The following is a 23,297-nucleotide window of genomic DNA, read 5'->3' on the forward strand; positions in this document are numbered from 1 at the left end:
TGTTGCAGCAAACCTAAGTACGTTACTTGTTAAACTAAAGCTATTTAAATAGGGAATTAAAGTGATATTTTAAAGAAGATATTATAGTGTAAATTCAATCAGGCAAATGGAAATTTGCTTAGTCAGCAGGTTTGCTGCGGCGGGGGTATTTATCATTTAAATACCTTACAGATATACAAACAGGTAACAAGAGAATTCAAGCTGAAACTAGAAAACAGATTCCAAGCTTTACAAAACCTCCAAGTAGAAGAGGATGTAAATAAAAACTGGAGTGTGTTTAAGGAAAGCATAATAAAAACAGCGAAAGAAGTGTGTGGGAAAAAGAAAAGAACCAACAAAAAACCCTGGTTTGATGAGGAATGTGAAACAAAGGTAATAGAGCGAAAGGAGAAGAAAAGGGCATGGTTGTGCAGCCAGTCCACAGAAGATAAACAACAGTACAATGAAATAAGTAGAGAAACAAACAGAATATTGAGACAGAAGAAAAGAAGGTACATAAATAGTCTGATTGAAAAAGCAGAAGAAGAGAGCACAGCAAATAATGCAAGAGATTTTTACAAAAAAGTAAGGTTTTTCAAAAAAGGTTACACTCCAAACCCTTATGGAGTGAAAAACAAAGAAGGCATTGTTGTTACAGAAACCCAACAGGTTTTAGAAAGATGGAGAGAATATTTCTGCGACTTACTAAATGTAGATGGTGTGGACTTTGCACCAGAAGAAGATAACGATGACGTATACCATCACGTTCAACCAAAGGTTGAGGCACCAACCAGAGAAGAAGTCGAAGCAGCAGTCAAAGCTCTGAAGAGCAATAAAGCCCCGGGCAGAGATGGGATAGCAGCAGAAATACTGAAGAAGGGAGGGGGAGTAGTAATAGGAAAGCTTTGGGAACTGATTAAAATAATCTGGGAGAGAGAAGAAATTCCAGAAGAATGGAGGGAAGCAATAGTAGTCCCCATTCACAAGAAAGGAGAGAAAGAAGAATGTAGTAATTTTAGAGGCATATCACTCCTTAGCATACCGTACAAAGTTTTATCAAAGATAGTATTAAATCGGATCGAAGAATATACAAATGAACTAATCCTAGATCATCAGGCTGGTTTCATGAAAGGCAGGTCCACAATGAATCAAATATTTATCCTTAAAGAAGTCATATCGAAGTACTGGGAGTATAATAGGGAGTTTTTTGCAATATTTATTGATTTCCAAAAAGCGTATGATAGCATAAATAGAGAGAAACTGTGGAAAAAGATGGACAAATTTGGAATCCCAACCAAACTTATAAACCTTGCTAGAACAACTGTAGCAAATTCCACATGTTCAGTAAAAGTAAATGGGAGAGTCTCGGAGCCCTTTACAGTAAATGCAGGGGTAAGGCAAGGGGATGGGCTCTCCCCAATCCTCTTCAACTTAGCAATAGAAGAAGCTCTACAAGAAGTGACAACAATAGATAAGGGAATTTCAATTGGCTCCAGAATTAACATATTAGCGTTTGCAGACGATGTCGTCATTTTTGCAGAAACTTTAGAGGACCTACGCCAACTAACAAAAATATTTATGGACAAAACAGGACAATTAGGATTAAAAGTAAATGATGGGAAAACCAAATATATGCAATTTTCAAGAAATCAAGGTATAGCCCAAGACCCACTGCAGGTAGATGACCATACATTTGAAAAAGTAGAACATTTTAAGTACTTAGGGGTTATCTTATCCAGGGAAAACAAAGAAGAAATAGAAATTCAAAATAGACTAAATCTGGCAAACAGATGTTTCTACGCTTGCAACAGACTGATGTCCTCTAAGTTACTGTCTAAAAACACCAAAGTTATAATTTATAAGACAATAATCAGCCCAGTATTATTATACGGAGCTGAAACATGGAAACCAAATAAAAAAGAAGAAAAGAAGTTAATCACATTCGAAAATAAGATTTTAAGAAAAATTTATGGACCAATTTATGAAGGTGGTGAATGGAGGAAGAGACACAACAGAGAACTGAGAGAACTCTACAGAGATCCAGATGTGGTGTGTGAATTTAAGTGTAGAAGAAGAAGAGTTAGATGGGCTGGACATGTTTTACGAAGAGAGGAGCAAAATAAGTTAAAATTAGTTTTACTAAGAAATCCCGAAGGAAGACGACCGAGAGGAAGGCCAAAACAAAAATGGTGGAGCCAAGTAAAGAAAGACATGGAGCAACTAGGAGCAACTGAGGAGGATGCAGAGGATAGAGCAAGATGGAGAGGCTTTGTTGGTGCGGCCAAATATCTTCTTAGATATGCATGGCCCTGGGAGTAAGAGTAAGAGTAAGACAGATATATATTTACTCCAGTTTGTGGCAGCACTGAAATTGCTCTACTTTGAGCAGATGGTCTCCGATGGCGTGTCCTAAGGCTTTCTGTGTCTTTCTGTGATTGCTGGTGCAAGTATTCGAGAGTAAGTAAATTTTTTTTTTTTTTGCATGACTTTACTAAACCAATTTTTATTGTGAGGGCTGGGAATAGCATGTCTTTGGCTCTGGTGTAGGTCAGACTCTGCACTATCAGAGCATTTTGCCAGTTTTGATATGCATCCTGGATGTAGAAGGCACTGATCAAAAGAGCTCCTAAATGCATCAACAAACTTACCATTACATGCATTTTTGGCACCCTTTCAAAAATGGCATTGCGCATACAGAGTAAACTGATATTACGGATTTTGTCGATATAAGATTTGTGTCGTTCAGGTATTTTCATCATCATATGTCTTCCTATATGTCATATGTGGTCCTGAGTAGCTTTGATTTCCTCCACTGCAGCAGTCACAATTCCTAGTTTCTCTGGTAGTTGGGAAGACACATAACTAACTTTTCTATCTATACTATCCATCCGATTGTTCATAATGTCCTCAAATCGAATAAACTGATCTTGCCAATCAAGAAGTGTAACTGATGTCTAAATGGGTAGATGTTGGTATTTTTCTTCTTTGCTCGTTACATCATTTTGAACAACCATCTTTTACTTTCTTGACCAAAAATTAAGTTAAATTCAGGAAACCGTCAGTAAATCTGCAGTAATGCTCTTTATTTACCACTGAATTTTAAACATTACACAATACTGCAGGGTCACCAGGTCACTGGACCTTGCATGCTATTTAGGTGGCATCATGACCTCACATGCTACTAAATAATTCAACTCAATAATGAAATGGACATGTGCCTATCTACAGCAGCTATGACCTAATTTGCCTTTTACTGCAAATTGAAAATTTCTTTTGAATGAGTAGAAGACCCCCAAATAAGCAACCCATAGCTTAAATGGCTATGAAAATGTCCATAGTATGTCTGTGTGAGAGAAGGCGTTTTAGCCGCATAAACGTTTTAGTGCAAATGTACTCAAACTGAGTTTATTAAAAAAATACAACATTATCATTGATCATGCCTGTTTAAAGTGGAATCAAAAGTCAATCCTAAATATTTTTGGATTTTTCTCTCCCATTGGCAACACTATAAATAAAAAGAATAAGAATCTTTATTACCCTTTTACACATTTTACAGTGCAATAGGGCTCGTCATTTGCTACATAATATCAAAATGTAATTAAAAATTTCACAGATATAATGTAGGCTAGATCACGTAGGTTAAACAAAACATTATTTGTATTATAATTATTTAGTACAAGATTGTTTAAAACCAGCTTGACCAGTTTTTTAGATAATACCTATAGTCTACAAAAGTTGTTCATAATCTGCATGTCTAGTAATGATCGTTGTGTCGTCGGCATATAGAACAATATTTGCAGGGATATTAACACTTAAGTCATTAACTACTGCCAAAAACAACAGAGGCCCAAGCACAGATCCTTGAGGGACTCGACAAAATACAGGCTTAAAAGAGGATACATCTTCTCCCAAAACTATGTAATGTGTTCTATTTAATTAATAAAATCTAAATAAATCAAACACTTTTCCTTTATTGTTAAAATGTTAAAATTTTCATACCAAAATTTTATGGGATACTCGAACGAATGCTATACTAAGATCACAGAATGTAATTGCAGAAAAATCCTTATTTTCACGACAGTCAAGAATCTTATCAACCTAGGAAGTGAAACTGAAAATGAAAGAAATTGTATCATGGTGAAAAGTGTTGCAGGGATTGCGGGTGAAGACCATGGTATTACTGAGACCACAAGTTATGGCAACGAGTGTTGCCTTGATTGCAGAAAACAATCTGAGTATCGCTGCGACATCAAAAACTGTACTATTTTACTAAGAATTAAGTGGATGCACTGTTTTATGTCATAACTCAAACTCAACTAAGTTTATTTACCTTTTTACAAACATGGAATAACAAATAAACATATGATTATAATTAATATAAATTAACATGTGGTATTAAATAAACTGTTCTCACAACAAAAACTTCCTCTTTGACCTAGCTTCATGCATGAGCATCTAGACTGCCAGTGCAACTCCTAGGATCGTGGATCAGATCGAAAAACCCCCTCACCACGGCTCCGTGCCGATGGCGTGACGTCAACCATTACTGCAACGATACGGAGTTGAGTAATGAGCCTTGGTGGTGCAGTGGAAAGCGTGCCGGGCTGATAATCTGAAGGTTCCGGGTTCGAATCGCGATGGTAGCACTAACTTTTTGTCAACAAATTTTTTCATATCAGCAAGTTTGGTTGGTTTGGTTAGGTTATGACAGTTTAATTTTATAATTAAAAAATTATAAAATTGAATTTGAGACATTTATAATTTTATTTTTAGAACAGAGCTATTTTTTCGATTAGTAAACCTTCATTCGAGTTATCATTATCAGCAAGTTTGGTTAGGTTATGACAGTTTAATTATATTTAATTTAAATTTAACCTACAAATCATACGTTTTGACAGCGACAGTGATACAGATAAAAATTTTCCGCGAACAGTTAGATAAGCTATGCTGATGCGCCGGTATGATTCGGAAGCGAACGACATGGTGCGGTGGTGTCTCAGCGCCTCTGATCCACGATCCTCGGAGTTGTACTGGCAGTCTAGACGCTAGTAGCTTCATGCAAGCTGGAAAACATATTTTTGTGAGCTGGATGTGACCCACAGGTCTGTATACCCTGCTGTAGAGCAATGGGCAACAAATTAGGATCTTCAGCCACCTATCAAAAATAAAATGACCGGATTGATATAGCCCAACCTGAAAGTCTTTAACGTAATCTTTTTTGTTTTGGTGAAAATCTGCTTGTGCTGAGCCTTTACTGTAACGAGTGTGATCAAAAACGTTCCTACCAAATTTGTCCGACATTTTCATAGACCTACCACAGTGAGCGGACATTCGCTGTCGAGAAGCATACTGCAAACGAGGGTCCTGTGCCTTTTGTTCTGTATAGGCTGCATGGATTTTGCTTTCATTATGATGACAATGTACCAGCTTGGGAATTACTTTTATAAACTGTGTCAAACTTTATTTGCAATAAAACTTTGTCTATTGTCTACTCACAGCTTCCATCCTCCTCACTAATCACAATTATTCGTAAAGCAATAATTTAAAGAAAAATGTTGACTAGGGAAGATAGTTGGTTCTTATACGGTTGATTTTTTATACCTAAGATAAGGGGAAATATGTATGGACAAGTGGAGTAAATATGAAAGGTCAAAATAATTTATTTAGTCAACTACTGCAGTATTAGGCACTAAAGGCTGTACAAGCTGATATGAATTTACATTTCTGACCAAAACCTTTTTCTTTTGACTACTCTATCACAGCAATTAACTAATATGAGTAAGAAGATTAGTAACAAGACCAGGGGTTGGATCGTTCCCTTAAAAAAAACTTTGAAAAATGCCATTGGTGTAAATAACACACAGTGAAAAGAGAGAACCATATAAATTTAAAATCAATGCCACTGGGATCACCCCTTCACAGTCTCCAAAAGAATTTCCTTTCCAAATCACCTTGGTGTAAATAGAATGTCTTATTATGTAGAGTTTAGCTTGTTTTTGTTAAAAAAATGTCTTCACATTTTAATAATAATCATTGACAGTTACATGATTCTAAAGAAAAAAATCAGTGGATAAACTTATAAGGCTACGTAGGGCAATTCAATAAGTAAGAAAATTATAAAATGCTGGTCAGTATGTGATATATTTTTTCATGTATAAGGTTTTTTTTACTAAATGTTTTGCTGACTTTACATACATATATAATATTGACAATATCGGCTATATCTCAGTAAAATATATTTCAAACATCAATAATTCGGTTTTTTTTTATCGCTCATGTAGTATGTTTCTGACTGTGCACCAAAGACCAAGGGTGAGCCAGTAGGCCATCTGCCACACCAGATCCATGCTGAACCCGTTGAACACACCCAAAATACCCAAACTGTAAGCTACAAACTCTGCCGGGCCAGTAAGCTTGTAGCGTATAACTGATACAATGTCATTTTTTAGATAAGAAGCTTGGTAGGTTGTAGTTTGTTGACCAATTGGATTTTCATAACTTAGTTCTCTCTCGAATTCAATAGACACACAATCTGTAGGACAATCACACTTACATCTTCTGTCTTTATACAAATGCCAGTAGAAAAACTGGCTTTTCTCTATACAACTTTTAGACACATGGTTGCTACAAATATTAAATGAGCCGTTGAAAATCGCAACATGGTATGGTACACAACCACATTCTGATAGCGAACAGTTTATTTGGCATTCAAAAATACAGTTGTTGTAAGTATAAAAGGTGAAAAGAGACAACTTCTTCTCGTGTGAAAATACACAGTTTCGTTTCATAGTATCTACTTCAAACAGGTCTTTCCGAGCATTGATAACCGATGGATTTATGGTTGTGGACGAAGTTGTACCTTTACTGATAAGTTGAAAATCCATAGTTGTTATTGATGGATAGTTAAAGTTGTAATGAATAAATACAATATACTTTTCAGTTTCTCTTTTAGAGTTGCTTATGAGAGTAATGTCCGAATTTTCTTCATCTTCGTTAATACTGACAGAGCTTAGCTCATTTAAACTTGCATAGTCAAATTCTATCTCAACAAAATTATCAGTGTATAACAGATCAAGATTACAACCGTTTTCCAACGCATTTTCAGGATTACAGAGGGTGTTTTTTCCATGATGATTTTCAAGATCATCGCTTACCTTCTTTGCTTTTATCTCCTGAGGACCGTGTCTTATAGCATTAAATGTTTGGCATATTCTAATTCCATCTTGCAAGTCCTGCCTTCGTGCCATTAATATCCTTTGGCTACTTGAACTATCAATTGCAACTGTGTGATATGGACCATCAATAAAGTCTGGATTGTATATTTTAAATTGGCTCAGACGCTGATTCCCTAGTTCCTCAATGTATTTAAGATACTTACTCGCACTGAACGTCTGGTCAAGATCAACTGGGAGCGTCTTTACTGAGTGATCAAATAAAGGTACATATAACGTTATAAAACTATCTCTATCACTTTCATTCATCGGCAGTAGATCGTATTCTATCGGAGTTATATCAGTTGAAATTCTCAACCGATTTAGCTCGTCCTCACTGCACAGCCAAGAAACGCTATTTTTTATCGACACACATCTTTGTAATATTTCAAATCGATTGTAATCATCTTTCAACCCCAAGGGCTCGCAGATAGTGAGGGCTGGGAATGGTATGTCTTTGGTTCGGGTGTAGGTCAGACTCTGCACTATCAGAGCGTTTTGCCAGTTTTGATATGCATCCTGGATGTAGAAGGCACTGATCAGAAGAGCTCCTAAATGGATCAACAAACTTACCATTACATGCATTTTTGGCATCGTTTCAAAAATGGCATTGCGCACACCGGGTAAACTGATGTTACGGATATCATCGATATAAGATTTGTGTCGTTCAGGTATTTTTATCATCATATGTCTTGAGTGGTCCTGTGTAGCTTTGATTTCCTCCACTGCAGCAGTCACAATTCCTAGTTTCTCTGATAGTTGGGAAGACACATTCATTGTAACTTTTCTTTCCATACTATCCATCCGTTTGTTGATAATGGCCTCAATCTGATCTTGCAAATCAAGAAGAGTATCTGATGTCTTAGTGGGTAGATTTTGGTATTTTAGTTCTTCACTTGTTTCTTCAGTTCGATCATCCATCTTTTACTTTCTTGACAAAAAACTAATTTAAATTCAGGAATCCTCCTGTTAATCTGCAGTAATGCTTTTTATTTGCCACTGAATGTTAACCATTACACAACACTGTGGAGTCACTGACACTTGCATGTTATTTAGGGTGGCAACATGACCTCACATGTTACTGAATAATTCAACTCACTAATGAAATGGACATTAATATGCCTACAATTACAATTAAAACTACAATTAGGCTTAGTTAATTAATAATTCAAGTTTTTAGGCTTCTTTCCCTTGCTAAGAAAAATAAACAAATAAAAATAACAAAAAAAAAACTGCCCTCTTGTAACCAACTATGCTAAAATCATTGATAAAATTAAAAAAACCTCATATAAGTTAATTCTGGAATGGTTTTTACAGTATATCTATTCTCACTGGTAATGGTATATTCCTTTTAAAAATACTAGTGGTGTGTCTAAACAAAAATAAATAAATTGGTCAAAATATTGGATAGTAGTCACATTTATCCATATATTTAACATATAGTTAGCAAAATTGATAACTTAAGGTTGACTGTGATCCTGTTTTATAAAAAATGTTTTTAAATGTTTCCCTAGGATAACAAAGAAACATTCTGTCAACATCAATACTCTATATGTAGCACAGATCAAAGAATAGGGATGGACGGGTCCCAAAATTTTTCGTGACGGGATTACATTTGATTTAGGAATTTTTTGGGACGGGATTTGGTCCGATCGTCGGCGACTTTGCCGCTTCGCGAGTGACGATAACGCCGCTGTCGCGAGAGATGTTCCGTGAACGCAGGAGGCGAAGTCATACTGACGATCCCGCGAGACACACCGACGATCGCACCATGACCGCAGAGTCATACCAACAATCGCGCGGTGAAGGCGGAGTCATTTCGACAATCGTGCCTCGACCGCGAGTTATAGCGAAGATCAGGCTGTGATCGCGAGTCATATCAACGATTACCCCGTGACCGCTGAGTCATACCAACGATCGTGCCGTGATTGTGAGTCATACCGACGATCACCTCGTGACCACAGAGTCAAAACGACACTCCCGCCGTGGCCACGGAGTCATGCCGTGACCGTGAGTCATACCGACGATCATGCAGTGTTCGCGAGTCATATCGACGATTACCCTGTGACCACTGTCATTTTGATGATCGCACCGTGACCGCGAGTCACAAGTTTCTATAGGTACCTGTAGTTTTTTGTAACCAAACCATTTTTTGGTTTTTAAAAATCAGTGCCACAAACGGTGAAAATTGATTTTGTTTGTCTATTTTGGTAACTGCAATACTCAATACTTTTTATGCATAGGAAAAAATCCTATCCCGTCCCGTCCCGAAAATCGGGAAGGAAATAAAAATCCCGTCCGGTCCCGACCCGAACTAAAAATTCAATCCCCATCCATCCCTATCAAAGAATGTTTCAGATTTTACAAGATGCATATTTGCTTTATAAATATACGATTGCTAGACTGACCTGGTGCCTGTCATGATCCAAGCGTCGTAGGTTTGGTCTGCCGAGCCTCCGTTTTCTATAACTCCATCATCATCCTCGTCCCAACTGAGGGCTTTCGACATGACTGCTTGCACCTAAAGGATAAAGATTAGATAACGGTTTCAACATTAACCAATACAGTAAAATCAACCTGACCCAATTTTATTGTGTACACTGTTCAGATAGCCAGAGTAATTTTTAAGAAAAGAAAAAATTCAGGATGCATTTCAAAAGAAAGCCTAGTGGTTGGTTAGGAATCTTTTTGAAAAGGAATAGGATTCAGTTAGCTTGAGTTCTTGATTTACAATAATTATTTGGTTTCATTGGTGTTTCATTACCTTCTTAAGTCAAAAGATCCTTGATTGAGTACAATGGTTGATTTACAATCCAGTTCTAAAGTTCCTTTTTCGTTTTTTCCCGATAGGTTTTCATGTATTTTGAATTTATATTTTGCAGCCAATATAGAATGGTTTCTTACTGAGTATTATGGTGTGGTAGAGGTATAACCAGTGCAGCCAACTGTGGCCACAGCAAAGAACAAGGTCGTCACTTACACACACAAATTTTTCTATTTACACAAATAATTTCGGAAAATTGTCCAAGTTAGCTGAGAAGAAAAAGTTAGGTTTGGTGTCTTAAATAAAAAATTTAGCAGAGTAAAATCAATTTTAACTTAGGCAAAATGTTAGTAAATTTAAATAACAATTAGGTTAGTTTTATTTGGATTATTTCTGTATTATTGGTATTTTTACGTTTTTTGTAAGGGAACGCTCAAAACTCTAGTCTAAGTAGGTACTATGTAACTGTAATAGATACCTTACAATATATAGCGACATTATTTGGTAGCCAAATGAAAAATAGCAACTGTGTTCAGAACTGATCCTTCATTAAACACACAGCTTCCATATTTGAAGGTGGAGCGCTATAACTAATCGGTAGCTGAAAATTTCAATTTTGTCTAGAATACCCAGTTTACAAACATGTTGAAGGTTTTTGTATCAACAGAATGATAAAATTATATCCCTTCTACAAATTTTATTCTGATCAAAGCAGGACTCTCCTGTATTGGAATACAACCAACGATCATATTACAATGTGGTGGCCAATAACACATGGTGCAAACCGTTTCTAACTTAAATACAGTAGACTCTCGCTCATCCAGACTAATGTGGCGGACGTCCGGTCCGGATTACGAAAAATCCGGACTATCGAGAGTCGAGCAAATACACAGTACTGTATATAGCCGTTTTTTCAATTTAGTTCCAGGTCCACAGTAATGATAGCCGGGCATATGCACTTCCACCGGTAATAATTGTTTCGGCCGAATTTTGTTCCAGGTCCACAGTAATGATAGCCCGGGCATATGCACTTCCACCGGTAATAATTTTTACCGCCGTGTTATCCAATTTTTTCATTATTTAAGGTAGTCTCGGTCCCGTTTCGCTTGGATAATCGGACTTCTACTGTACTGTGCCGCTAAAAAAAAATCAAGATTGCCGATCCGGACTACCGGGAGTCCGGACAAGGCCAATCCGGATGAGCGAGAGCCTACTGTATAACATATGTAGGTAACAATTTTTTTTTTACACCAGGTTTACTTAAATGGGGAAAACACCTTCCTTGCACAAGAGAAAGACAAAGAACGTAAAAACTTTACTCCAAACACAATTAGAATATATCACTGTCACTAACAGTGTTTTAGCCAAGGAGGGCTTGAGCTGAGACAGGAACTAGTAAAAGAATTTTTTTAAATATATTTTCAAATCGTTTCTATTGCTTTCATTATGTTACACCTACAGGTAGTAGAAACTCAAAATAAAACCTTGACTCACTTGGGGCCACATGTCCTGAAGGTATTGTTGATCGTCAAAAAGTTTGTAATCTCGGAAACATTGTAGTACAAACTTGAGGTTTAGATCTCGCCACTCGGATACGTCGTGGACCATGTACGAGTTGATGAGGAGAAACGGTTCTTCACCTGACGACACGATACATAGAGTGTGAGCAATTGATCCTCAACAGGAAAACCGTTTCCAAACCAATTAAAAGAAATGGTTAAGCTATGAAGCTAAGAGAATGTTTTGACAAGGTTAATAATTGTATAAGGCAAAATATATTCCAAGAGAATGAACATTTTCTCACACTGCTAGTTTTCCCTACCTTTAATGAAATGAAATGTTTATTTGTCACATAGAATTTACATAATTGTGATACATCAGCAGTAAACATATGACACGTCAGGTTTTCACAACAAAAGACATTATATTATGTACATCCTTTACATCCTAAGATGCTAGGGCCTAGTCCTAGGTTTGACCATAGACAAAAAGAATTAAATATATATAGACTGTCAGCCGTGCTGCGGTTACCATGGTTACCATAAGTTCGGGCGCACACCGCTGTAGTTTACGTAGCGCGTACGCTGTAACTACCGTGGCGATCCCAGCGGTGTGCGCCAGAACCTATGGTAACTGCAGCACAGCTGACGGTCTATATTTAATTCTTTTTGTCTATGGTTTCTCCAGAAGAATAACATGGGAATTTGAAATTTAAATTTTTTTGAATTATCTCTGTAACCAATAACCATACAAAAACACTTCAATACACTAAATTATTTATTTTTTAAGCTCTTCAAAACAGTCTCTAAGAGAGAAATTGGGAAATTTGATGTTTTCAGGGTCAAAAACGAGAAAAACCAATCCATAAAACCCCGTTCCCATGGTCCGATCATGCTGGTACGCGAACTCGTTCAAATAAACGTAGGTTTACACATTTTTACCAAATGTCATTGAAATAATTTTTGCTTGAGTTATCATGCTAACGGACACACACATATACATATGAATTTGACCGGATCGTGTTTTTGGTCTTTGGGGACATCAGAACAAAAAAGTAAATCGGTCTTGGGTCCAAGTCTTACCTTGAAACCTACAGTAATAGCTTATTCCCTATATGAGAAATTCTCTAAAAAATAATATTGTGATAGTTACCCAATTGTTTTTAAAACTAGACTAATCTGTTAATATAATATTGCTTCATTCTCACAATGTACTGCTAATCATCGGCTGTTTATTAAATTAAAAAATCATTCTCTAGGAGAGCGAGCTGGTATAGTAGAAGAACGTGGAACTTAAGTACCCAAAGTCTCAGGTTCAAATCCCACCAATTAACAATGGACTTTATCTTTGATAATGCAGCAAGCTTCTAGGCCTAGCCTGAAGAACGGATCTGAGATAGAGCCTGTGTCCTAGGATGCAAAGGTGGGACTTGCAAATATCCTGTAGGAATGTTTCATCTGATCCAATTGTAGAGCAGTGGGTTTAGCCCGAGGGTTAAAAACAAGTTCTAAAGGTTCAACGAACATGCAAATAATTGCCCACTAAATGTTAAAGAATATTTAGTTTGGAACTTTATAAGACCCAATTTTACAACCATTAGTTTCAAACAGTGTATTCATCTGTAAGAAATTTCATGACTGAATTTTCTAGGACAAACGTTAAACTTGATTTTGGAAACTATTAAACTTTTAAATTTGTCATTTGTGAAAATAGTGTTTGGTGTTTCAACCTTGTATTCCAGTTAACAAATTTAACTTTTTAGCTAAATATCTACTTTGATGTATTTTACTAATTCCTAATCATCGTTTCCAACTACCTGGATCGCCAAGATCGTGGGGGATAGCGTTCAGGTCCTTTCTATTCCCTATCTTGCCGTCAAACAGGTGTTTCCGCTGCTCCCCCTCTTTCCGCAGCACCGTGTCTCTGAATTCGTACTGCAGACAGGCCTGTAATCTCGGCCACAGCTGCGCGAGAGTAAACGACGCGTAGAAGTGGACGTCATACGTATTGTACATCCTATACTCATGGCCTTCCAGGTATCCGAACCTGCCAAACTCTCTTCTACAACAGAAAACAGGATATGTTTCAGCATAATACAGAACCTGCCTAGCAAAATCGATGGTTTGGAGGGTATTTTTCTATACTTCACCAAGCAATTTTCAGGTATACTTATGTTTGTAATATTGATAAATTTACATTTAGCAGAGTTTGGTGATTTTCACTCATGTAACAATATTTCAAACTCAACAAACCGTTTTGTTTTGGTTATTAAGATATATATGAAATATTTACATATTACAGCTGACAAAAATGTACATTTGTTGACTTTGCACATTAAAGTTTACAGTAGATTAGATAACAGCACAAATCCCGGTTACCTCTAACCGCACTTATTGCACCTAAATTCTCACAATAATATGTAATTGTGGTTGATACAATTAACTTATTAAGTACTTCCATAGCTAGAAATTAAAATGTTTACAATATATAATTGGAGGAATATAAAATTGTGTCTGTTATCAGGGATATCCAAGGACAGGGATCCAAGGGATGTCCCAACTGAAATATCAGGGACTTTTCATAAGATCGGGGATATCTGGGAGCTATAACTAAAATGACACTTTTCTTTCTCACCTATTAATCGGATTAATTACCTCACCAAAACAAGTACACTTAACCCTTAACCATAAAATAATATTATTTGCATTACTAGAAAAACATGTAGCCTACACTTGACAGATGATAACACTTTAACACAAGCTTCAAAACTGAAATTCCTTAAATGAAAATTTAATTCCCGAATATTTGAAAAGAAGAATTTAAAGTATATTTACTCTTAAGTATGACAAATGCTATTGTGATAGTATTGACCTCGGATCTGAAGGAGTCAAAGTTTCAGAGTCGTCCATGAGAAGCCAAACTGTTCCCCCGTCAGCTACGTAGTATACTTCGTTGAAAATGGCGCTCTTATACCATTCTGGTAGATTCCTGTAAAAGTTTGCTAATTAATATAAGAGTCTCGTTCCTTAAAGTTGACACTCGATAATACAACACTTGATGGTTCAAACTCTGAATATTGAAGGTGCGATAAGGAGACATCAGCCGATAAATCAACAAAACTAGAGTTCGAGGTTAAGGGTGTAACATAGGTTTTTAGGATTTTTTGAGAGGACAGCAGGCTTAACTGAATGGGAAAGAGTCCAAACTGGCGCAGAAAACACAAAACTTTACACTATATACAAAAAACATTAGAATATTTCACTGTCACTGACGCCATTTTTAACTAAGGAAGAGAGAGTTTTCTTAATGTCCAAAATGGAACCAGTTTGAAAAAAAGCAGCACTAAATTGGATTAAACAGCTGGATCTGGCTTTTCTTGACAGGACTTATGTTTCTGCGTATTTTTACAGGTGGGCAACTCTTTACCCCGAGTTTACCCGTCCACATAGGCGTAAGCCTGTGTGTGGAACTTATACAGTAAAGCAAGAGGTGTGCCGGTACTGTATAAGAGTGAAATGCACCGATAACCTATTGTGACCGGTACCAGAACACAAACATACATCGCTGCCATGTATTCGTAGTCCGCAGTTAGAGACTCAACAACCGATTCACCATGATCCTAAGCATTTACCAACAATCAGCAATAATGGTAATCTGTTACTTACAAGTCTTCTAAAATTGGACTCTGCCATGAACTGATCTCTTTTTCCCATCTGTTGAAGTTCGCAAGTGCGTAAAGACTCATGTCTGGCCCTGCGTTGCCATCTGCTCCAAAGTACTTGGTGTAATACCTGCAACATGGAATTGATACTGAATATTTTCCTTTTAGGATAATGACAGACTGATCGAATTTGTAATTAATAAAAACATTGAGGGTATTCAAGCCTTTAATGCCTTTGCACAAAGATTTCCAGTAAAAGAGTTTTAAAAAAACAGGAAAATTTTGTTCAATTAACACTTTTAAGTCTAAGCCTGAGCATATCTTGGGGCGTTAGTTCGTTGAATCTCCCCTGCGAGCGCTAGTGTGCTAATAGCGGCACTTCTCGCGCCCGGCCGACGGTGACATGGTAGCCCAGTTGGCTAAGGCGTTACATGATGAGTGTAACGTTGAGTTATTTCTACATGCGGTAAAAACTGGAGAATTTTTAGCCTTATGTAAGATGTCTTTTTAGTGTAGAATTTTAGATTATGCCGAGGTAGGTTAATTTTTAATATGGTGTTATATACTAATTGTTCTCTTGAAGTGGATAATATTTGGATCTGTTTTGCATAAATTATTGTTTCATTAATGTTAAGAAGACTATAGACTGTTAATATTTGTAATTCACGAAAAATGTTCTTGACTGGCTCTTTTTTTTAAGATTTTTTATCACTCTGATAGTTTTTTTCTGCTTAATGATTACTTTATCTAAATTAGTTTTTGTTGTTGCTCCATTTAGAGCAATTCCATATGAAATATGCGAATGTATTAATGAGAAATAAACAACTCTTAGAGTGTCTAAACTGCATATTCTGGACGTCTTTCGAGCATGGAAGATACCTTTTTTCAACCATATAATTTACATGGCCCTCCCAAGATAGGATGTTGATCGGTAATTAGTCCAAGAAATTTTGTTTGCTCTACTTGGCTTATTCTTTCTGATTTCACACAAATGTTCGGGTCAAAATTTTGTCTACGTTGTTTAGTGGAAAATCTAAATGATATAACATTAGATTTTTCAGTGTTAATAAGATTTTTTTTAGTCAAGGAATTCTTTAGTTGATAAAAGACTCTCTTAAGAAAACGTTTCAATCTGTTTTTTTTATTTTCCCGGAATTAGCACATTACAATCATCAGCAAACAGACACATAGACCCAGCCTTCCAGGAACCATCCCCGGCATTCATAAAGTCTAGATTGCAGTCATAAATTAATTTACATGGTAAGAGCAATTTTTCCTGAAAATAAAATTTATAAATCTTATTTCTTATCCAATTATTTATGGAGGTCTTGTATCTTCTTTGGTTAAAAGAGTCTACTGTAGTAGTTACGCCCTACAGTCACATTTCAGGACACCTGGTTCTAGCCCAAAACTGTTTTACACATTACTTCATACTAGACCTAAAGAATCATGGTATTATCGCTCAGCTAAGACCATTGGTAATTGGTGAAATTTGAACCTAATAACTAGTGATGGTCAAAACCTTAAATTTCGAATCTCGAAACCAAAACCGAAACTTAAAAAATCGAATCTCGAATCTCAAAACCCAAACGCGATTAAACCCAAGTTACCCTAAAAATACTGGTAGGCCTAATGATAACATTTTCATTATGATTATGTGATCAAAACTGAAAGAGATAACTCCTGATCCAGACATAAATGTGACACATAAAAATTCAAACCCAAAACAAAAAAATTTTTTATAAAGAAACATTAAAATAAATAAAACTCCTGATATTAAATTAATTATCAGATTATATGACATTATAATGATATTAAACTAATTAGAACATTTAGAGGTCAATAAAAAATTCCATTGCTACCATCTTGTATATATAAACAGTGTTATAAACAATAATAATGACACAAAAAATCTCAGCAGTTTCAACAAATAGTGCCATAATTTTCAATTTCGAAACTTTTGAATCTCAAAACTTGCCTATCGAATCTCGAAACCGAAACTTTTCTTAAGTTTTGATGGTTTTGAGATTTGGTTTTGACACATCACTATTTGCGACAGTGCCTGTTTTCTGCAATGTTGCCATATGGGTTAGATTTAGTTTCTATTTCATGAATAGTTTTAAAGATGATAGAACCGTTAAAGTCTTCTTTTACATTAAGCAGGCTGTCATGTCCAGATTCGGTTATCTATACTATACTATTATAAAAAAGAGGTGGTGTCTGTGTGTGTGTATGGGAAAAGTAAACGCGAAAACTACTGGTCGGATCGGGCTGAAATTTGGCATGATGATAGCTCACATTCCCGATTAACATATAGGCATATTTTTATTTCAAAAATCCTTTCGGGCTCCGCCCCAGTGGCTCTGGAGTTTCCCATGTTAACCTTATGAGAAATGAAATTATTGAATCTTAACAGCTGTTTCAATTAAACAAGTTGGTTCTGTTCTGTGATGTTCAATAGCATTAAAGTTACAAGGATTACCAACAGGGTGCAGCACTAGCACTATTATTTCTTTTACATTTATGACAACAGCAAAAGGTGAGTGAGCGTAGCGAACGAACTTCAACCTGGAGGCGAGTGAGCGTAGCGAACGAGCTAACCTGAAGGCAAGTGAGCGTAGCGAACGAGCTAACCTGAAGGAAAGTGAGCGCAGCGAACGAGCTCCAACCTAAAGGTGAGTGAGCGTAGCGAACGAACTTCAAAAAGAACCGAAATTTCTTAAACCATGTCCTCACTCATAACTGCTATAAGCATTTGATACTTATATGCCAACCCCGTACGAAGGACGGGTACTCTGCTAGTATGTTTATAAATTTGGTAGCTATCAGTGGCGGTACTTCCATAAGGGCCAAGTGGGCCGGGCCCACCCAAAATAAACACTAAAGTATATTTTTAAATTCTTAATATTTTGTTTGGTTGATATTATTCAATAAACTGCGATGTAAATTAATTTTGAACTTTCAACGGGTCATAACTTTTGTTGAAATACAATGCAATAATCTCTTAACACATTGGAGGGCCACAGATTTCGGGCCCTTCTAGCCACCATAAGAACGTAATGGACAAGGCAACGCCAGTCGTCGGCACTTGACTATCAGGGAACAATGCATTGGTATATGGAGCAGAAGGGCCGATTTGAGCTGGCCCACTGGACGTTTATTCTCAATATTATCGCTGGGAGTGCTGAGCGCTAGTGTAGCTTTGTTTACATCCCGATTCCCGCCGCCCGTGTATGTTGTACACCAACCGGCAAACGGGTTGTAGTTGTATGAAATATTTTATTAATTAGTAAGTTAACACTTTTAGTTAGTTTCGTGATATTATTACAGATTTATTAGGGTTGCCATAATACGATTGTGTCGGTTTTAAGTTAGTGATCATTTAAATTTAAAGGTATGATGATGGTGTGGTGATGTTATTGTGAAGTGGGTGTTCGTGGTTCAAAAATGGGGTTAGGCCTACTTCAACGGTACTGCAATCTTCAGAATTGTGAGTTATTATTAAAAAATCCAGTTCTTGCCATGATTTAAATTGTAAATTTACAGACTAATTGTATGTTTGTAGATAGATAGTTTTGAGCATGCCAATGCCTATATTAGTTTTGAATTATTTACTATTTCAATTACACGTTTGTTTAGTAGACGAGTAGAGTAGACGTAGAGTAGATAACAGAAAGACTAGACCTACTAAGTAAAATACTTGAAGTAGTCTACTAAATTAATAGAATTATACAGTAGTTATACTTTCAGCAAAATATTAGTTATATTTTAATATTATTAACTCACAGTTGTGATGATTGACACATGGTAGGCCTAACTTAATTTCGTTTAATTTTAGCTTTTGAAAATGAATGAAGTGGATAATCTTTTAGCATTAAACTTTTCTAACCTCGCTCTACCATACCTCATTCTACTGATCGTGTAGCTAGGACCTAGGATCAGATCAGATGGAGCAGTTTATCAATTACGAAAACTCGCGATAAACCAACGCTTTCAATACTTAGCTGAAGAAAATAACGTACCATTTTTTAACCAACCCAACTTCCAATCAGGTGCCTCAAATAATAAAAACCCATCTATATTATGTCAAAAATAGTAGTAGAGTCTTTGTTAAATTGTAAATTTTCTTTGTTACTGCTTGAAGAAAAATGTCCTTCAGGTAGCCTAAAAACACGTTTTAAAGCTTTTATTTTTTTTTATTTTCCCGGGGGAGGACCCGGACCCCCTTCCTCCTTAGGGGTATTCCATACCCCCCAGACCCCCCGGAACGATCCGACCCCGCAATGTCCCACCACAGGCCCACCCTACTGTTCAGGTGAAGCGCCGTCACTGGTAGCTATCTTGTATTTTGGTTGTGGTTTTAGACTGAGTTTGTTTTAAAACTGTAAGGGAATTGGGGTGTAATGATATTGAGTGGGTGGGGTTTTGTTTGAGGTATTTTGCTACTATGGAAGTTGGATTTTTGTAATGACTAGTGTTGTGCTGGTGCTCTTTAAAACACTGGGAAAATGACCCGTTTGTGTAGCCAAGGTATTGTTTGGTACAAGGGGGATTGCGATTGCAGGTTATTTTGTAAATTAGACGGCTCTGTCCTTTTCTATTCGGCAGGCTGTACTTCCTTCATTGTTGTTTAATGGTATAGGAGTGTTCTTGATTTGGCATGCGGGTGTGTAGCTGGCTTTTTGAAAGCTCTGCCACTTGTTTCTTATATTTTGTTAGTGTATTTGATTGGAACATATTTTGGGTTTGGAGTTCCGTTTGTATGCCAGGGCACCTTATTAACTGCCAGACAGAAGTGTTTGTTCAAGTACAGTGGCTTAAAATTATTAATAACGGAAATCGAGTTTCAGCCACTTTAATATTTATTTTTTCCATTAAAATACATAAAATTAGTAGTGTAATGATCCTAAAAAGAATGTATATCTCTGAATAAATTTAATTCTTAATACTTAATCCTATTAATACGAGGCATGTTTTTTAAGTAAGTAACGTTTTTAAATTTCTCCGTTCTAGCACTGCGATTGGCACTTTGGACATTTGCGCTGTATGTGTGCATCTATTGGCTAGCTCTAGCCGGAAATTCTACAAATATCGGCCCTGTTTACATCCGGTTTCGAGCAATTCAAAATGGTGCCGCCAAATGAGACTGCCGCCGACTGTGAAGTGCGCGCTGTAATTAGATTTTTTAGTGCTAAAGGTGTGAAATCCATTGAAATTTATCGACAGATAAGTGACGTGTATGGCGAGAACATTATGAGTGACGGAACGGTACGCAAGTGGGTAAGGGCATCTCAAGACGGCGCCACCAACGTCCATGATGAGCAACGCACTGGGTACTGGGGACATTGACGCCGCAAAGTGCGTTGCTCATGATGGACATTGGTGGGGCCGTCTTTAGATGCCCTTACCCACTTGCGTACCGTTCCGTCACTCATAATGTTCTCGCCATACACGTCACTAATCTGTCGATAAATTTCAATAGATTTCACACCTTTAACACTTAAAAATCGAAATACAGCGCGCACTTCACAGTCGGCGGCAGTCTCACTTGGCGGCACCATTTTGAATTGCTCAAAACCCGTATGTAAACAGGGCCGATTTTTGTCGAATTTCCGGCTAGAGCTAGCCAATAGATGCACATATACAGCGCAAATGTCCGAAATGCCAATCGCAGTGCTGGAACGGAGAAATTTAAAAACGGTACTTACTTAAAAAACATGCCTCGTATTATAAATGAGAAAATTTGGATGTATGGATGTATGTTTGTGACAAGTAAACGCGAAAAATACTGGTCGGATTGGGCTGAAATTTGGCATGATGATAGCACACATTCCCGATTAACATATAGGCATATTCTTATTTCAAAAATACTTTCGGGCTCCGCCCCAGTGGCTCTGCAGTTCCCCATGTTAGCCTAATAAGTATTCATATTTAAAGGGAATTAAAGAATTTATTCAGCTGTTTCAACTAAAAGAGTTGGTTCTGTGATATGCAAAAGCATTAAAAAGTTATAAGATTTACCAACAGGGAGCAGCACTATTATTTTTTTTCATTATTATTATGAAAACAGCTAATTTGAACTAAGCAGCAACAAAAAAACTGTGATACGCAATGAGAACTGTCAAAGTAGGATTGTTTACATTTATTTTTATGAATAATTTTTGATATTTTACGAATTTTTAAAAATTTATCTTTCTTTATTGCGTATGTGAAGTGGTAGAACATTATGACTATGGTAGATGTGTAATAGCATAGGCCTACCGTAAATTTGAGGAATCAAATTTTCTCAAACCGTGTCTTCTCCCTTTGCAAACGCAAAGCTTGAGTATAACTGCAATAAGCATTTTATACTTATATGCCAACCCCGTACAAAGGACGGGTACTCTGCTAGTTTTTTTTTTTTTTTTTTTTGTCCTAAGGACGCTACTAGGCACGAGCCTGGGATTGTTTGTCACATTACTTCAGGCTAGACCTAGGGGTTGCGGCATTATCACTTGGATAAAATCCATTGGTGACTTGGCGGGGATCGACCCGGGACCTCAGGGACTGAAGTCCCGCGCTCTAACCACTACGCCAGCTCGCTCCCCAAACTCTGCTAGTACTTATATATATTATATATACTATATATATTATTATATTATTATTATTAATTATACATATAATTATTAATTATATAATATATATAATTAATAATATTATTATATATATATATATATATATATATATATTATATATATTATTTATATTAGTGGTACTCTGCTAGTAGTTATATATGTCAAATCATTTTCCAAAAACTTCCCCAACATAAACCCATAAGGACAAAGAACATTTTTTGGGTTGTTGTCATCATATCACTTCATCTCAGGTTCCACCTGAAACAGGGGTTTTATTTTTTTGGGGAGGGTATAGTATACTTCTGCCAAGAACAATAAATTTAAATTTGACTTAATTACAAAAAATTACAGTTTTAATATATTTTTTGAAAAAGTTTATTTTAGATTTTGAGTCCGTGGATATGTATTATTTTTTTGTAATAATACCATTTGCTATTTACTAATTATGTTTTTTATAAGGTAGATAAAATTAATTGTCCTGACATTGATCCTATAAAACAGCCTGAAAACTCTACTCCTGTGCTACCCAAATTAACAGGGTGTGGTTGTAATAAAATTAGCTGTTTGAATAAATAAACAGGGTAATTTTGATACATTTTCCTAATTATTTTAACAGGATATCATAAGCAACACAATCGTATACTGATGCTGAAGTAGAACTGTATATTTGTAAAAAGTGTTTAATACATTTTAAAGGCATCATTGTGAACTTTCAAATCAGAACTTGTGTTTATTCACAAATTATCGTGTTTGGCAACATGAATCCTTCGTTTCCACCAGAACAGGAGCAGCAAGATTCTTCCTCCAAGCTAGAATTGGTTGAAATAAGATTGAACAAGGTGGAAGAGCTTTTAAAGTGCATGGAATCCAGTCAGTGTACCAACTCAGGTAATTTTCGCTCTCTAGATACAATTGACAGATCAGTAAATACCAACGTGTGTCAATCTGATATTGAAGACAGACACGACACCTTTCATTTGGATGAAGACTATTTTCCACATTCTTACTTCAGAGACATAACAAAGTCTATAAGCTTGCCTGGATTTCAGTTTCTTGGAGAAAGGAACCAACCTCGATTGCACACCTATTTGTGGGTATCTATCCAAATGTTAGCATTACTGCTGAGCCTCTTTTTCATCAAGGAAGAGTATGACAGCTGGCAAAGTACACCCGTTATAAGATACAGTCTAACCTTGATATGACGAACCTCGATACAACGAATTCCTTGATATAACGAATTTTTTTAAATCCCCTAGAACTCTCCATAAGACACAATGTATATTTTACCTCTACATAACAAACAAACCATAACAACGACCTTGATTTAACGAATTTTTCGCGATTTCGGCTAAAATAAGACACCTCAATATAGCGAATTTATCATTGTCAGAACCTCTACATTGCGAATTTAACCTCTGCATAACCAGGGTGTCTACCAGATTTCTCAAATGGAATTCCCGACTTTTTCCCGACTTTTCATTACCATTTTTATATAAATCCCGACCAAAAACTCGGTCCATTCTCCATGTTACTACACCTTTTTCCGTCTCGCGGTCACGGTACCTTCG

The 23,297-nt window shown here is 36.5% G+C and overlaps 1 protein-coding gene across 1 annotated transcript in view; it reads right to left on the bottom strand.

The window, feature by feature from the left end:
- LOC128996540 (non-lysosomal glucosylceramidase) overlaps positions 1–23,297 on the bottom strand; it is a 110,866-nt gene that overhangs the window by 5,062 nt on the left and 82,507 nt on the right. Inside the window, exons 10-14 of the mRNA XM_054421930.1 lie at positions 15,120–15,245; positions 14,326–14,442; positions 13,271–13,515; positions 11,449–11,594; positions 9,599–9,711 (exon numbers count right to left, since the gene is read on the bottom strand). Of these exons, the coding sequence (XP_054277905.1) occupies positions 9,599–9,711; positions 11,449–11,594; positions 13,271–13,515; positions 14,326–14,442; positions 15,120–15,245 (747 nt within the window). The remainder of the gene's footprint in view (positions 1–9,598; positions 9,712–11,448; positions 11,595–13,270; positions 13,516–14,325; positions 14,443–15,119; positions 15,246–23,297) is intronic.

This window comes from Macrosteles quadrilineatus, unplaced genomic scaffold (genome assembly GCF_028750875.1).
Source record: "Macrosteles quadrilineatus isolate MER2022 unplaced genomic scaffold, UCM_ALF_1.0 Scaffold_6__1_contigs__length_79288215, whole genome shotgun sequence".
NCBI classification, from domain to species: Eukaryota; Metazoa; Arthropoda; class Insecta; order Hemiptera; family Cicadellidae; genus Macrosteles; species Macrosteles quadrilineatus.